This window comes from Micromys minutus, assembly GCF_963924665.1.
Source record: "Micromys minutus genome assembly, chromosome: 7".
Classification (NCBI taxonomy): domain Eukaryota; kingdom Metazoa; phylum Chordata; class Mammalia; order Rodentia; family Muridae; genus Micromys; species Micromys minutus.
The window spans coordinates 22649937-22666184 of NC_137976.1; the positions used below are offsets into that span (position 1 = coordinate 22649937).

The window sequence follows — 16248 nt, forward strand, 5'->3', positions numbered from 1 at the left end:
ACAATAGAAAAAAGGCATGAATTTGTAAGAGAGCAAGGGGTATAGAGGATTTCAAGGGAAGAGGGAAAAGAGAAATGTTTTGTAACTGTATGATAATCTCAAACGAATAAGTAAAAATATAATTAAGGGGAAAAAGGCTGCTTGTTTTTTTTTTTTTCCCAGGCAGCACAGGACAGGAGCAGGAGCGGCCAGACTTGCAACAGCAAGAGAGGCTTGCCAGGAGGTAAAATAACCGGACGTATAAGACCTGTGCGGTGGTGACCTTCAGATCGGTCCAGGGATTTTCTCACAGATGGTAAGTAGAAAAGACGGTGTGTTCGGGTCCTGAAGAAAGGGTGAGGTAAGGAGGAGACCTGCGGGCCTCAGATACTGTGCTGGGCTGGTCTGACTGGCTCAACGGGAAAAAACATCTAGAAACGAGGAAGGAGGGCGATGGAGAAGGGATGGAAGAGACAGAAATGAGAGCATTTTTAAAAGGGTGTTAGAGGATTTAAATTTTTGGTTTGTTCATCTTGCTTTTGGAATTGGGCTGAAGTCTGGCACAGACACCTACAGAAATGGAAACCACAAAAACTGTCAAGAGCTATGTTGGAGTTACAGGAAAGGAAATTATGGGATTATGGTCATTAAAATTATAGGATGATGTGAAAATAACAGGAGATAATTAGGAGAATAATTAATATAAAAAGGACAAAAGGGCTCATTTTAATTTTGCATCTTATATTTCTCATACACCGGCTGAAATAATACAGTTGATAATTCTACATATGATAGCCACAGAATGCAAGAAACACAGGAAGATAGTGTAACACTCAGGAGGAAATTTATTTAGCAGATGATGGCTAAACAAATGTGACAGCTCTCAGAATATATGTACGTAGTGGGTAAACCAATTAATAGGGTGAGGATAGCATTTGCTGAAAACAGCCTGTCCCAGACACTTAACATATATTGCCTATTTGATTTTCAGAACAGCCCATACCATGCTATCCCAGCAGGAAGATGGAGAGGGAATATGAATGTTGAGAGGCAGATGATGAAGCGACGTAGTACAAGCCCAGATGTGGGGGGGGGCTAAGGTGTAAATGGAAATCCAGAAGGGGGAGTTAAACCACATTAAAGAGCAGGGGGGAGGGTGGGGCTGGGGTGGCAGATGGGGTAGGGAGTGACAGAGTAGGTAGGACACCTCAGAATGAGAAGAAAGGGTCAAGGAGAGGAAAGTCTGGAAGCAGGAGAGTTACCCGTGAAGTCAGGGGACTGTCAGAGGACAGGGGTGTGAGGTCATGGCAGACAAACCTCACACACTCTTACTTCAGAGGAACGTGGAAAGGACTGTGTAGGAAGATGTAGGATCAGCAAGCAGGATGTGGGTGTGGCAGCCCATATCTGTAACTCCTGAACTGGGGAGGCTGAGGCTGGAGAATTCTCACAAGCTCAAGGCCGGCCTGAGACATACACACAGATCCGGTCTCCTCAAAACAAAATATAAGCAAGTAACTGAGTGAACAAATCAACTCACACCACCTCCACCAACAAAAAGGTTGCAGGCTAGTCTGGACCACAGCAGTCCCATTGGCAAGCCAGAGGGGTGTAGCTAGGCAACAGGAAATTTAGGTAATTTTCGAGAATGAAAGAATGCTGAGGTATTTCAGATCTTAATAGTGTCTATTAGCGCCTCATTGGCTTTTAATAAGAATAGCCAAGATGCTCCGTGACCTTAATGGGGAAAAGAAATGCCTTATTTGTTCTTAATCTTCATACAAGGATTAATACTATTCCTTTTAAATACACAGCAACCCAATTCTACACACACAGAGGTCTCCATTAGACATAAGACGGTTAAAATATTCCCTTCTTTAGAGTGAGCATGTGATTTAAATTTAGTAATAACTTCTTAAGATACTTAGTAAGCACAGCAAATTGTGTTTTAATCAACAGGGTAAAATTCAAGCAGCTCATGCAAATTTTTTTTTTATTCAAAAACATTGGCTCTTGCCTCCTGGCTCTCTTGCTCTCCCAACCCTACCCCTCCTCTTCCCCTTCCCTTCTTCCCTCTCTCTCCACTTGCTCATGGCCGGCCTCTACTCCTCCACCCCCCCCCTCCCTGTGCCTCTACCACCCTCTTAACTCTCCCATGACCTGAATAAACTCTATTCTGTAATATCTATATATCTATATATATATCTATATATATATATATATATATATATATATATATATATATAGTGTCAAGGGCAATAAAATGGTACAAACAAAATCATAAACACAAAAAGCTAACATGACTCAGTTTTTAGGTGGCAGAAACAGCATGTATATTCACTGCAGGTAATAAAATTGATTGTTGGTGATGTTCAATAGAGTAAGAAAGCCCATATGTCTGCTTGAGCACACTTACACACACATGTACTGTTTGTAGCCTGGATAGAGGCATTTCAGCTGCATATTTAAACCAAAATTAAGATATATAAAGTCTTCATAAAAATAAATATATTAACCCTTTATAAATGATATATACTGAGCTTAAAAATAAAAGGAAAAAAACTCACCCCCCCCCCCACACTTACTAAAGAAGCATCCTGGCCATACATAGGAAAAACTATAGCATGAAACATTTACCATCAAGAACACAGGACTTACATGAGAAAGGTTCTCAGGAATATAACTATCATAATAATAATAGGCTGAATGTCTAGTTTCCCATTATTTTTTGGCTGTTAATTCATGGAGTTCAATTCAGCTAACGTGAGAGTCAACAGTATTAGTTGGGAATGTCCATTACCCGTATGGGCTGGCAGCCCAAGAAAATGCTCATGTGACTCAAAAATTATTTCACAGCACAATATCCAACAACTATCTCTGAGGAGTATAAATCGTGATTGGCCACCAAAGCAGCCAATGAGAACATACCTCCTATCTGGTGGGTGGGGCATGTGGCCCATGTCCTCTGGACAATCCTGTAACATGGGCTGGAGCTCTTCCTGGGGAGAAGGGGTGAGAGTGGCCGTGGACTGGTGGCTGTACGACACAGCAGCTGGAGAAGAAGCCGCCCCCCGGACAGGGGGGGTGGGGCCTCTTTCATCTTCCTCTTCCTCTAGTTCATCCTGTTGCAAATACATCCGTGCAGGTGGCACGGGGCATGGCATTTCTTGATCATAGCTAAAACAGAATGCAAGAACGTGCCGTAAATCAATTTGTATTAGAGAGTGGGAGGTTTGCCACCCAATTGCGTTTCAGATCTGTTCTAGGTCTCATTAAAGAATTATAGTTAGAAAACAGCTCACGGTTAGAAGTTAGCAGGGTACACAATAGCGTCGTATAGCAGCCGAGGGGACTGACGGTGGGAAATAGCTTCCCCCAGCCGTTTTAGCGCATCTCCAATGCACTCGGGAGACTCTAGCCCTGTCCCTCAACAGGACCTTCAGAAAAAGATGGAAGATGAACGGTCCAAATGGTTCAAGGTCATGTCCTGAACTAGAAGAAATCCTTTCAAAAGGGACATGAACTGGAACTCAGCTGGTTTGGTTCAGCTCCACCCATGTTTCCTCGGACCCTACAGGAAGTATTATTTCTTCAGTTGAACCTGAGACCGGTTGGGTAGGATTGTGATCTTAAAATCAAATGACTTTTTCTCCCAGATAGAAAGCTGCTGTGGGTATGAAGCTGCAGACAGGGAAGACAAACTCCCCTTGCTCTAGGGCATAACCATTCCTTACAGCGACTGAGACAGAGTAGACTGTACAAATTATGTACTTCCTTTCTTTTCACTCTCTCTCTCTATTTTTCCTTCTTCTATTTTAGAGAGACAACAGGCTTTGCGTTATAGACCAGGTGAGCCTCGGTCTCACAATCCGGGGTTACCGGCATGCACCTCCCGAGCTGCCTTTGGTAGCCCTTCCTTGATTCATACTCTGCTACCTGCTTTGATTCCCTCGATGAGAGAGGCTGATGTTCAAATACTGTGGTTGCTTGTGTATTCTTTTATGTTTTAATTGTATTAAGTTATCCTTCTTCCCTCTTGTCTATGTTTCTTTCATTCTCAAGAGGAACAGTAATTTTTTCCTCATATCTGAACTAGGAACTTCAGAGAGTATTCTTAGTATCTCCTTCTTCAGCACCAGACCACGCCCCAGCTCATCTCTGTCCTCCGTGTGAAGCCTCTCCAGTCTAGTCCCGGACTCAAGTCTCCTGTATGTCCCAGTTTAGTCGCAGTGCCTGAGCCTTTCAATTCACCTCTCTGCTTCTGACAGCTCCGTTTTCTTCCCCAGTGTCTTTAAGTTGCTCCAAATTTGCAAAACTAATCGCACACCACTCACAGATCGCTCATTACTCCAAAGCAACAAATGATCCTTTGATTGCTTAAACAATAAAAAATAAAAATGCCAAGGCATGTTGCTGGTGTATCTGCCCGATCTGGTTTGCATCTGCCTCCCCAGCTTCCTCTCAGCCTCTTCCATGTGTTTCCTGTTAAGCTCTCCAGGAGTCCGGATCTTTGTGTGGTCCCAGTGTCCTCCATAAACCCGTTCTCTATTCAGAACCTTCTCATGTGTCAAAGTTAAGAATGGCTGCCACTTGATCAGGAAGCCCTCGTTTGCCCCACTCAAAACTATCCTCTTTGGGATGTAGTCTTTTGCCTCTGTAGTGCCTCAAGGCTTTGCTTTGTTTTTCCTTTGTTCATATTAACTTCATTGTGTGTGTGTGTGTGTGTGTGTGTGTGTGTATGTATGTGTGTGTACCAAGCAGTAACTACTGTATCAAAATAGCTGGGACAACAAACTCCTAAAAACAACAGCTGTACAGAGCTTTGTTTCTTGCACATTCTGTGCCCGTAAATTTACTGACTCAGTAAAATTTATACGCAACCACAAAAATTGGTCTTGGTGACATTTTCATGGTCATTCCCACATCTGCAAGGGCCAAAATCTAGCCACCTGCCATATATGTTGCCAGCTGAGGTTAAAAATACATTTAAAAAATTAAAATTAAAAGGAACTCCTTTTGGAGTTTCCGTTTATGACCTCAGCAATTACCTTCCTATCAGCGTTCTTAGTGCTAGGCTTCTTCGTTCTTTTCCTTTCTTTTGGTTTTTCCATAGTTTTGGAGACTTTCCTGTTTATTGTGACACTCACTAAACTAAGGAAGGCAGCAATGGCTGGCTGTGCCTGAATGTGCTCAGACATGATCTAGTGCTGTTGGCTGTGAGAATTAGGGAAGAAGAACAGATGTTAACTGAGGTGTTCTGAACAGACACCCATTGAGTCAGAGCACACACTGACAGACCTCGCCGAGGTGGAGGTTCTTAGACACTCCTTCCGACTTCACCTTAGGCACGCACGCTTGGTGACTGAGTAGCATCAGCGTAGCAGCTACATTTTCTGTCTAAGAACTTTCCATAAAACACATTTTGAATCTTGCTAGAAAATGCAGAGATGCACTTATTTATGGGCAGAATTAAAGCTGTTGAAAACTGTTAAGATGTCGGTGGATAATAAATAATCAGACTTTATTTTCTAGTTACTGAAAGGCTCTTTTCAGGTAGATACCCTTACTGGCTGGGTATTCTCTGTTAGCGGAGAGCTCCTTTGATGGTACCAGGGAGGCAGCTTTTTTATTTCATCTGGTGTACCATGTCCAGTGACAGACATTGGGACACACATGTCCTAAATGTTACCGTGTGGATTACCCCTACTCACCAAATGCTTTGGGACTCAGCCCCACACACAGTTTAGATTTCTAAACAGTTTCTTAGCACAATGCAATGATATCTAAGGCAGAGTGCTTTCCAGCATACCATGAGTTGTGTAGATCAAGGCAATTGCTTTAGGCAAAGACATGCACCACCACCACCCAGCTATTATTCACACTATTTTAAAATGTGTGTATATGCGTACACATACATGAATGGTTCGTTCGTGCACCTGTGCACATATATTGTGTGCATTAAAGAAGCTTTCTAAGACTTAATTCATATTTGGGACAGCCCTAGGGAGAGTATATATGTGTGTGTATTTGTGTGTGTGTGTGTGTGTGTGTGTGTGTGTGTGTGTGTGTGTGTGTGTATTATAAGTACATAATTTCCAGGTTCTAAGGAAGTGTCCTTAACCTTAATTCATATTTCAGATTTTCCTAAGGAGGGCTGCTAAGTCCTGCTGTGTGAATTAGGGACTGGTGTTTGGGCAGCTAGGATGAACCCTTGTCCTCCCTGAGGCTCGCATACTGCTGCTCTTACTGTGGCCATGCTCTTACCTTTCATCTACAGACATGCTGTACTCTTCGCTGTTGCTGTGTGGGGGAGGATGCGCCGGGGGTGGGGGCAGCAAGTCCGCCCAGTTCATGCCGCCCTGCTTGGGTGCCTTTGGTGTCCGTGCCCCTTTCTTGTGGCCTTGGCTCCCTAGGAAAGAAATAAAATACAATGTCTTTTGTTTCTGACCTTTACATTTGATTTTCCATTATTAAAGAGTTTAATATATTCTGTTACTACCCGGCAATTCATATGTGTGTGTGTGTGTATGTGTGTGTGTGTGTGTGTGTACTTTTCTTCATTAGGCAGGACTTGATGCAAGAGAAAAGGGCAAATCCTATCAAGTTCAATGCCAAGTGAACGGCCCACGGTGAAACATGAGCTTAAATGAATTTTACAAGTCAAATCATTAATAGTGATCTTCCTACAGCAATTAATTGCATTATGGATTATCATCTCAGACAAATGAGCTGTGGCCATATTTTCTGAGTGCCTTTCTATTATTTAATTGCGGAATCCTACAATACAATGCAATACAGATACGATCTATTAGTGTTCTACTGTTGCATTAAATCACTGAATATATATAATTTGTACTTGTCCACTGGAATGTTTCAGGCACAATGAGATCTCTCATCTTCTTGGGGGAGAGAAGTAGGGGTAAGGAAATTGCCAGAAGAACTAATATATTTAATGACAAAGGAAGGAGAAAAGTGCATTAAAAATAATGGACAGAAATATTCTAACCAGTTTGCATAAAGTTATGGCTTATAATAATAAAAAGAGATGATGTCCCTGAACATTTTCAGTGCTATGAAGTAGCCCGATCATTCAATTACTCTGGTATTTTTGATTTTTAGAACTGACTTGTCCTTTAAACATTGATAGCTGTATTCACACTAATTTCTGGAGAGTTTTAAGTCAAAAGATATTGTGTAAGTAAACACTCCCACTTAACATGTTTTAGGTCCAGATGAATATTAGGAACACAGTCTGTAATTGTTTTTTCTCATATGAGCCCCCAATATCCCAGAATTGCCTTAATGTTTCCTTATGACTCTGAAACAAGTCCCATGGGAGATGAAGCAGGCTTGAGCCTATTCAATGAGCCTTTAAAATGTTTTTAGGTCACTCGGGACTTTTCCGTCACAGGAACTGTTTGTCACGCCAGTTGTTCTTGGGCTGGTCTGCCAATGCATCCAAACTTGGGCTGAAGGGTAAGCCGACTGTTAACAAGGAACGCTGTCAGTCCCTGGACACCTCCACGCTCCCTCACATCCTCAGTTACTTGTACTAGGAGGACTATGGGGCACGTGTCAGGAAGGTAACAGTGACCCGTGCCTTCCTCTTTGTTTCCTCATATACATCTTCCTCAAGCTGCCTGGAGATGCTGAATAATGCAGCCCTCTCCTGAATTTCATTCATGAGCTTTGTTTCCGTCATCGGCCATCAGATGTCACATCTTTAGCATCCTAGTACCATGCGTGGCATAACCAGTGATAACAGAAGTATCAAGATCAGGCATCTAGGGTGAGGGATGCAGATGCCAACCGAAAACCAATCACCTAGCTCTCTTCTCTACATGTAGCTTAAAGTTCAAAGACAAAATGGCACATTGCAGCCAAATGCTTAAACACTGTTGATGATTTTTCCCAAAAAATACACGCAGGAAACCTGGTTCGAAACATGGAGTTTAGTTACTTTGGAGAAGAAAAGGGAAAAATCATTTAAGACTTTGAAAAGAGAGTATTTAGTACAATCTGAAAAAAAAAATGGTAAAGAATCATCTCTAAGTCCCTGTAATTCACGTAAGAACCTTGGAATCCCAGGCTATGGGATGCCACACCATCAGGCCTCTGTTAAGGGCAGATAGGAAACTGCACATGTGAAGCATCCTTAGAGAAGAGGGCAGAGTGGATTCAGCACAAAGACCCTAGCAACAACTCCTGCAGTTGCCAGAAGGCTCCGTTCTTCCTTGTCCTGGAGAAACGTGCTCCACTTAAGATCAATCGCTCTGTTCTCATTGTGGTGTGACTGGCCACATGTTACTTCTAATAATGAACCGCCTTTAATTACAAGAACAGGAGTTAACTACTAGTAAACTCCCTTCTGCAGTGACTGCCCTGAACACAGCTGGCAGACAGCTGCAGCCTCACACCGACCCACAGGGAAGCCTCACTGTGGCCTCCAAGAGACGGGACAGGACGATACTGGGAGGAACGCTATGAGCTTTCCAGCAAGAACTGGGAGGCCTCCGAGAGAATGTGAACTAGGGTAGGTTTCTGCCATCCCTCAACCCCAGATTACCGTTTCTCAGGCTTTCTTTTCCTTGACAGAGCCAAGTGACGACAGCAAACTTACCACATATGTGCTGTTTGGGGCTGTGTTTTGACTAAGGGAAGGAAAAGAAGTTTAACTGCCTTGAGAAATTGTTTTGTGCTGCTGACTTTGCTAAAGTCTTCGAAGAAGGAAAGAGAACACTTGATATTGGATGCCAGGTAGTTTACTGGGTGGATGCTGCTTTGGACTGAAGGTGAGACCTGTGTCTGGGACGCCTAGGGTCCAACGTGATGACTCACATCATCTCAGCACACAGCTCATGGGCCCACTGCTCAGCATCCCCCTCTGAAGAAAGGCCGGCACCGTCTCGTGTGTTTCTTACTTACCAGACGTACTACTGCCCCGGTCTGAGCTGTTGTAAGATCCTCCTGTATTCTGGTCATAGGACTGGTTATACGGGATGGTTGGAGGGATTGTGTCATTTGCCCGGTAATCTAGATATTCCAGAAAGGGAAAAATAAGATGTTTACTTTCCCTTATTTATTTCACGTTTGTTTAGGTTTTGTTTCTGAGCAACTGAAGAAAGCACTCTGATTACCTACTCGCCTGGTTTCCTCTTGTTTTTCCTCTTCAGATTAACATGATAGAACAATGCTTCTAGTTGAAGTGCACACATACATAGACACATGTATGTATTTTTATGTTACATATAATAACAGGGACTGTGGGCACAGCTTCACAGGCACTTAGGACTTAGCTTCAATTGCATGTCTAGCACAGTTCTCTCTACATAGCCCTAGCTCTCAGTTTATCCTCTCTTCAGATGTCTCTTTGCTTAACCATTCATTGGCTCTGTGCTTTAAGGCCTAGATTCAAATGGTAACATACTTAGTACATTTGCTACCTATGTAGCTCTACCTATATACTAAAAGAACTGAACCTTGTCAACAACGTTGTATCTATTAAAAATATGTCCCCCATAAGAAAACACAGTATCTTGACCTGTCTCAGAGATGCTTTTGCTGACTTGGGCAGAGGGGAAAATGTAAAAGGTAGGCCTCTCAAAAGCACACGGGCAGCCCTCCTCTGTCAGTTGATTTGCATTCCAGGCTCTTTTTTATTTATATCTTCACATACTCAGTGTGCTTCCAAGCAGTAAAAATGAGCAGAGGTCCTCAACGCTTTGTACACTGGGCTTCCAGACCTTTCCACAGCTCAGAGTGAAAGCAGGCAAAGTGGCTGAATAATGTAACAAGAGTTTGACCTGCCACAGTGAAGCCATGATTACGGAAGCTGCTTTCCTGTCAGTCCTTGTCATGAACGTATGCAGGAATCTTAATGAATTTCATTAAACTGGGTTAGTATATCAATCAATTGCTGCCTTAAACGTGGGAAAAAGTTAGATGACTTTATTATGAAATTAAAACATATAGCATGGATTCAATCAAATAAAATGTTTAAATTACCCTTTGGTAATCTCGAGTTGGACGTCTCAAGGAAATAAATCCTGTCTCTAATTACTTACAGTAAAATGTGTCTTTTACCTGTGTACTTGCACAGCATTGCCTGATCTATTTAAATTAGAGCAATCTTGCTTTTCCTAGAGGTATAACTTTGCATATCATGTTATTGCGGTGGTTGTCCGGAGAGCTGCAAAGAAATCAAATACCTATCTCTTTCGACCCACACATTACAATACAGAGACATTCCCCTCGGGCCATACAATACCATTCTGCCGCTTCAAGTTAATATTAAACTCAATTTATTTTAGGTTCTATACTGACAGACTTCTGTCATGTCAGCCATAGAAATTTAGGTCCCAGAATTATACATTAGAGCAGTCATAGGAACCACACGCGCTGATACAAGAAATTGAACCTCTTCTCCAGTTCAAGCTTAATTTAATTATTTTTCTTCAGTTTGATATAAAAATGCCATTCGTTTATATGGCCACGTAGAAGCAATTATCTTCCATCCTCAAGTGGAAAGGATGGAATAGTCTATTTTTGGAGAATGGGAGGTATTGTGATAGCTGTACATCTGCCTTATGAATAAAAGATTGCATGTCCTAGGCAATCCTTCACCTACTATTAAATTTAAATTAATCTCAAAACCATTTGAAAATACTTATATATTATTATAAAATCAATTTTCTTTGGTCATTGTTGTGCTAATTAACTCTTTTTTTTTTTTTTTTGAAGCTGAAAATTTTGAAGCCAAAGAAACAAGAATAATTTCAGTAATCAAAAGGAGGATTTGACTTGGTAGTCACAGACCAGTTTTCAGGGGTTTGCTTACAGGAAGGGGCGGGAACAAATGCAAACCCCTTTACCTTTGTTCAGCTTGTTTTGCTCCATGATGTTATACTGAATTGGTGCCACTTCCTGTTTCTGCTGCCCCGGAGGTTTCCAGTGCTTCTCGCTCGAGTCCCCGCCACCATTATTCATATTGTTGCTGAGGTTTGCCTGGATGAGCTGCGTGGTAGCGTAGGGAGTGGGCTGCCCTGATGGATTGACAAAACGCCCGTCCTTCAGATTTGGGCTATTGAAGGTTTTCATCTCATTGATTTTGTTACTAAGGTCCACATCACCATAAACAGTTGACTCAGGGAGCATCAGATTTGTTTGTTTGTTATCCAGTTGGTTGTTATAATTTGCTATACAATCAGCTATGTGCAATGAAGAGGAAAAGGAAAAAGTCATTCTGCATGGTTATTCGTCTGCAATTGTTTTCTAAGCTTTCTGAGTTATAATGAAATTGGTCTATAAAGGACAAGTGTGCCTAAGATCTACAGAAGGGGTGAACTATTCACACAGGCTTTCAAAGGAAACCAAAATTTAAGGAGGTAAAAAATATTCATAACTTTTTATGTAGGAACCAAATAATTTCCAACCTCTGTCAGTGTTATTTACGATCCCCTTTAAAATAGCCTTTCTTAACTCCATCAAAAGGAATTCCAGTACAACAATATACATTCGGATCTGTAGTTATATTTCATATGCATATTTCATACCAATGTGAGACCTTCACATTTCCTGGTCTCAGGTTACGACCCTAATTGAAGCTGCTGGTTAGACCTGAATCGGACCAGGGGTGAATACAGCTTCGAACCAAGTATCAATGACCTGAAATTTCAATGTTTTACAAAATGCTCCTAGTCAGAGCTAGGAGAATAGGGAAAAGTAATAGCAGGTACTGCTCAGGAGGATTTTATTGGTTCATTACTTGGTCCTAGAGGATAACCATTATCAGAGGATGCTATATAGCAGCTGTTCATGGTTTCATAATGACACCCCGTGGAGTCTAAAATGATAATGACGGTGACAAAATGAATCATGGTGACCAGGGCCACTTAATCAAATAAGGACAGAAATAATATCTGATAATTCTAATATCTCATTCCCACTCTAATTCTCCATTCATTGAAATAATTAGGGACCAAATAACATACCATAGATGTATTTAAAGCCCACAGTTCTAAATATCGAAACAGCAGGAAGAACTAAAATTATATTTTAAGGTAAAAGATTTTAAATTGAAAAGTCACTAGAGGAATAACAGTATTTTATTCATGTTGCTCAAAAGTGGCAATGACATTAACGGGTTTCTTTAGAATTAGCTTTCAAAGAGACATCTTTAAAAGCATGCTTGCTACTTACAAGGGAGGCCACCAGGAAAATAATCTTAAGAACTTGCAATTCCCCTATCCTAGCGAATTCAACCACTTTGCCCTTCTGTTATATACCATGGGCCATGAACATTCAGTTCATCTGGCCAATAGGAACTCCATTTTTACTTTCTAGGCATTAGGTTCTCTTCAATAGTGAATTAAAAAAACAAAACAAAACATACTAAAAGCAATGTAGTTTTGGAAACTTTATCTTGCTTTAGCAATATTTCTATATGAGTTTGATGAAATAGGTTGTTTCTAATCTTGGCTCCCTTTAAGCCTCCATTGACAATATAGCAATTACTGGTCATCTGTGACTATAAAGAACTTCAGATGTGGTTAATAGGCAGGAGAAAATATTCAATCAACGTGAATCTTAAAAGCCACCCGTGGCTCTCCTATTGGACAGTGTAGCTTTACAGGGCTGTCCGCATTTATGCTTCCTGTTGGTGTCAACACTGCCTTTTATTTGGGGATGTGGGGCTCTCTGTGTAGACCGAGCATGGAGCTCACACGACAAGACTTGTCCCATGGACAAGTACTATTTACATCAGTGAATGAAACCTAGGATTATTTTTAAGGGTAGACGGAGAGATCTCTTTTTGATTCCTTCCTACATTATTATATATTCGTCTGCAGCCCACCTACTCTGTCCCCCTTGCTGAAGCCCATGACATTTTCTACCTCCATCCTCAGTCATGTTTTGTTTTGTTTTGTTTTTTAAAACTATGACTTTAGTTTCAAAACTTGTGAATATTAGGACTTTCTTGTTTTGTTTTCTGGCAAGATTTTCTAACTTTCCTTCTTAATCTTGCAAATTCCTACTCTGATGTTTTAGGTGACGGTCACTATTGTTGATTTTAATTTATCTATCTATGAGTGGCCTGGTGCACAGACAACTGCATGCCAGAAGAGGAATCAGACCCCTTAATTAGATGGTCATGAACCGCCACGTGGTTGCTGGAAATTGAACTCAGAATTTGTGGAATAGCAGCCAGCACTTGTTAGGCCGTCTCTCCTGCCCTTAGGTGAAGTATATACAGTAAGTAACAAATGTATGCAGATACTTCAGCTGTATGCTTAGGGGTATGCACACCATGAGATGAGGACCTCTGTAGCCTTAGGGTTGGTTAGCTTTTATATTGTGAATTCTGATCTAAGAGTTTAGTTCAGGCTCACCAAAACGTTTTGATTTTACTGTAGGTGATATTCACCGTTTTTTGCTACTGAAAACTCCGTTTTTAATCGATTCTTTGGGCCTCAAATATTCATAATAAAAATTAGAATTATACATACTCTGACTTTCTTTGTAATTCCTTTTTCCCCCCTTATTCTAGAATTTGTATATTCTGTTCAGGGATGGAGAGGATATCTGAGCAGGCCAGTTAGTTACATATTCACAGTTTCCTAAGACTTTTGACCAGTTTCCTCCTCATTCAGAAAGGGCACACATGACTTTTTCTGGCTCACTCCTGGGAAGGCTGGTGTATTTTCCGCTCTAGCCATGTCCCTAACCTGGGCGACTGTAGGTTGTCAGGTTGCTGTCGCTGTTACCATTGCTGGCTGTGCAGCAGTTGATGGAGCAGTCATTGTGATTGTTGCCTGTGTTGGGCCATGTGTCTGCCAGCCATGGCTGTGTGGCAGGTTCACTAATGTTGAGGAGTCCCGGCCTGAAGGAAAACAAACAGAAAAAGAATGGACAACAGTTCTTATTCAGAATCCCAGCAGACGATTCATTTGATGAATTTCACCATAATTTGGTGAGCTATGCCGAATGATACTCTGGTATATTTTACTTTACAGACAGACAACCGTAATCTAATGGTCTAGGAAGTATTTCTTGGACAGATCCATTAATCTGTAGAGCTGTTTCAGAGTCTTTACTGACTGCACGTTTTGTCACGGGGATTAGAAAACGAACGCAGAATCTGAAATTATCAGAGCATAATTTTGAGTCTTGTAAGGTAGGACCTACCTGCCTGACTTCATTTCTCATCCATTAGAATTGTTTCATTATAAAACAGGATGTGTGTATTTACTACGTAAATAGGTCCTTCTCAAAATGCTTACTTGCATATTTTTCTTCAAAGCCATATTGCTTTCAGGAAGAGGGTGGGGCTCTATAGCATCTTGTACACCAGTACATCAGTGTATTAGTATGCTGTTCTCTAAGCTTGTCAGCTCACGGGGATAATGGAAAAACGTTCGAGTCCTACATACTGGAAAGCTAATGAATAAAATTTGACGAAACAAAGATGTTGAGTGTAGTGGGTTTGGCCTAATGCATTTGAGGTATAGAATACTAAAGTGTTTAGGTAAGGATAGATGATAGAGTAATTTATCTAAATTGACAAAATTGATAGACTGGACGTTATAAATGTATATCATACCTTATAATTTGCATAATTGTTATAATTGTGCTCAATTTATATCCAAGAGAAAAGTGCCTCTTAATTGGACCAAAAGGGGGAAATGTAGTGGTTTTGGCCTAATGCTTCTTGTATTATAATGTTAATTCTGGTCCCCAAAACTGCTTACACAAGTGTCTGCACATAAGGCACTGAGATCCTGCCTCCACTTGGTTCTGATTGGTTAATTAAGATGCCGGCAGCCAATGGCTGAGCAGGGTAGACAGAGGCGGGGGCTTTTTAGGATTTCCGGGCTTGGGGCAGAGAGGAAAAAGAAAGGAGATCCGCCATGTCAGAAGAGGAGAGGAGAGCCCCCATGCCTAACACAGGACAGGGAGGCACGGCCGCCATCTAGGAGCTGGGAGGGTGTGGCCCAGTTGGGCAACCCTCTGTGTCTAGGGCAGCCGAGGTATAATATAGAATTTAGTAAGTAATAACTGATTTATCAGTACAGGATTAACCAGGTAGAGGTTAGGAAGTGGCTCAGCTATTGCATTGATTAAAGCATATCAAGATATAATGGTTGTGTCTTTCATTCGGGAACCTAAAGCTTTGGGGCAGGTAGTAAAGCCATGTGCCCCGGAATTAATTGATAATCTTTATAAGTTGACTAAAAACCAAAAAAATATTAGTGCTTCCCCCTCCACAGTCAATGCTAATGCACTTTGTCTTTGTGGAAGTAATGAATGGTGCCCTAGAGCAGGAGCCGGGGATTCGAACTGCGGTCGGCATGGTAGCTCGGCACAGAGAGGAAGGGCGTGAGATGTACCCTGCAACCCACAGTACGACAGACTGGCGCCGCAGGCTATCCCGTCACTCAGTTTTCGTCACCAAAGCACAGCAAAGATGCTTCTGACTTAGCGGGGAAGCAGGAACCCCAGAGTTCCCTCTGCATGTCTTGCCTTTATTTGCTCGCATATGTTGTTGAAGGGATGTAACTTGTTATGGTTAAATGGCGGTCATTTGAGGGTCAGTTCACTTCAGATGGAGTGTATGAGCTGATAGTTCTTAAAGCTGTGTCCATACGGGAGTATGTATTTACTCAGTTCAACCGAGTATTTACTTAGGATGTGTGGGGCGCTGTTCTGAGTTCTTTAGAGGTAGGCATGCAATTTAATCATCACAGCTGTACAGGCCTGGACTGCTATCACCCACATTTTACAGGAGACAAAAAACTGGGACATGGGAGGAGGTTAGGGCACTTGTGTGGACGGTGAGTGCATACTCTGATGTGGCGTGTTATAAACGCACACAGAAACCTGTGCGGACTCCTTAATGCTCCCATATACTCCGTAACAGGAACAAAGAAGAAGATGTCCTAGAGTCCCAGTAAAGCTGTAAAAACTGGGCTGTTTAATCACTGAAGGCGTTGATAAAAGCAGACTTTGAAGAGCAATGTTGCTGCCTTGTTAAAACGTTAAACATTTTAAGATGAGCTATGGCGCGGACGTCTGGGGTCTGAAATCGATGTTAGTGGTGGAAAAGATGCACTGACTCATCTTTACCTTACGTATTTTATTTCCCCTGAATGTAAACCTGGAGTCTTATCCCCGTTGAAGTTACTAAGAAGAAAGCTGTATCTGGCGTTGAAGAGATATTATGGTGCACATGGAGTCGAAGTCCAGTGGGAAATTCCCGGACTGGCTTGAAGG

The 16248-nt window shown here is 41.7% G+C and overlaps 1 protein-coding gene across 1 annotated transcript in view; it reads right to left on the reverse strand.

Moving 5' to 3' along the window:
• The window catches only part of ROBO1 (roundabout guidance receptor 1), a gene marked incomplete at both ends in the record, with an annotated part of 702311 nt that overhangs the window by 34915 nt on the left and 651148 nt on the right, over positions 1-16248 (reverse strand). Inside the window, 5 exons of the mRNA XM_080919233.1 lie at positions 2908-3156; positions 6244-6388; positions 8905-9012; positions 10851-11186; positions 13704-13858. Coding sequence (XP_080775359.1) covers positions 2908-3156; positions 6244-6388; positions 8905-9012; positions 10851-11186; positions 13704-13858 — 993 coding nt within the window. The remainder of the gene's footprint in view (positions 1-2907; positions 3157-6243; positions 6389-8904; positions 9013-10850; positions 11187-13703; positions 13859-16248) is intronic.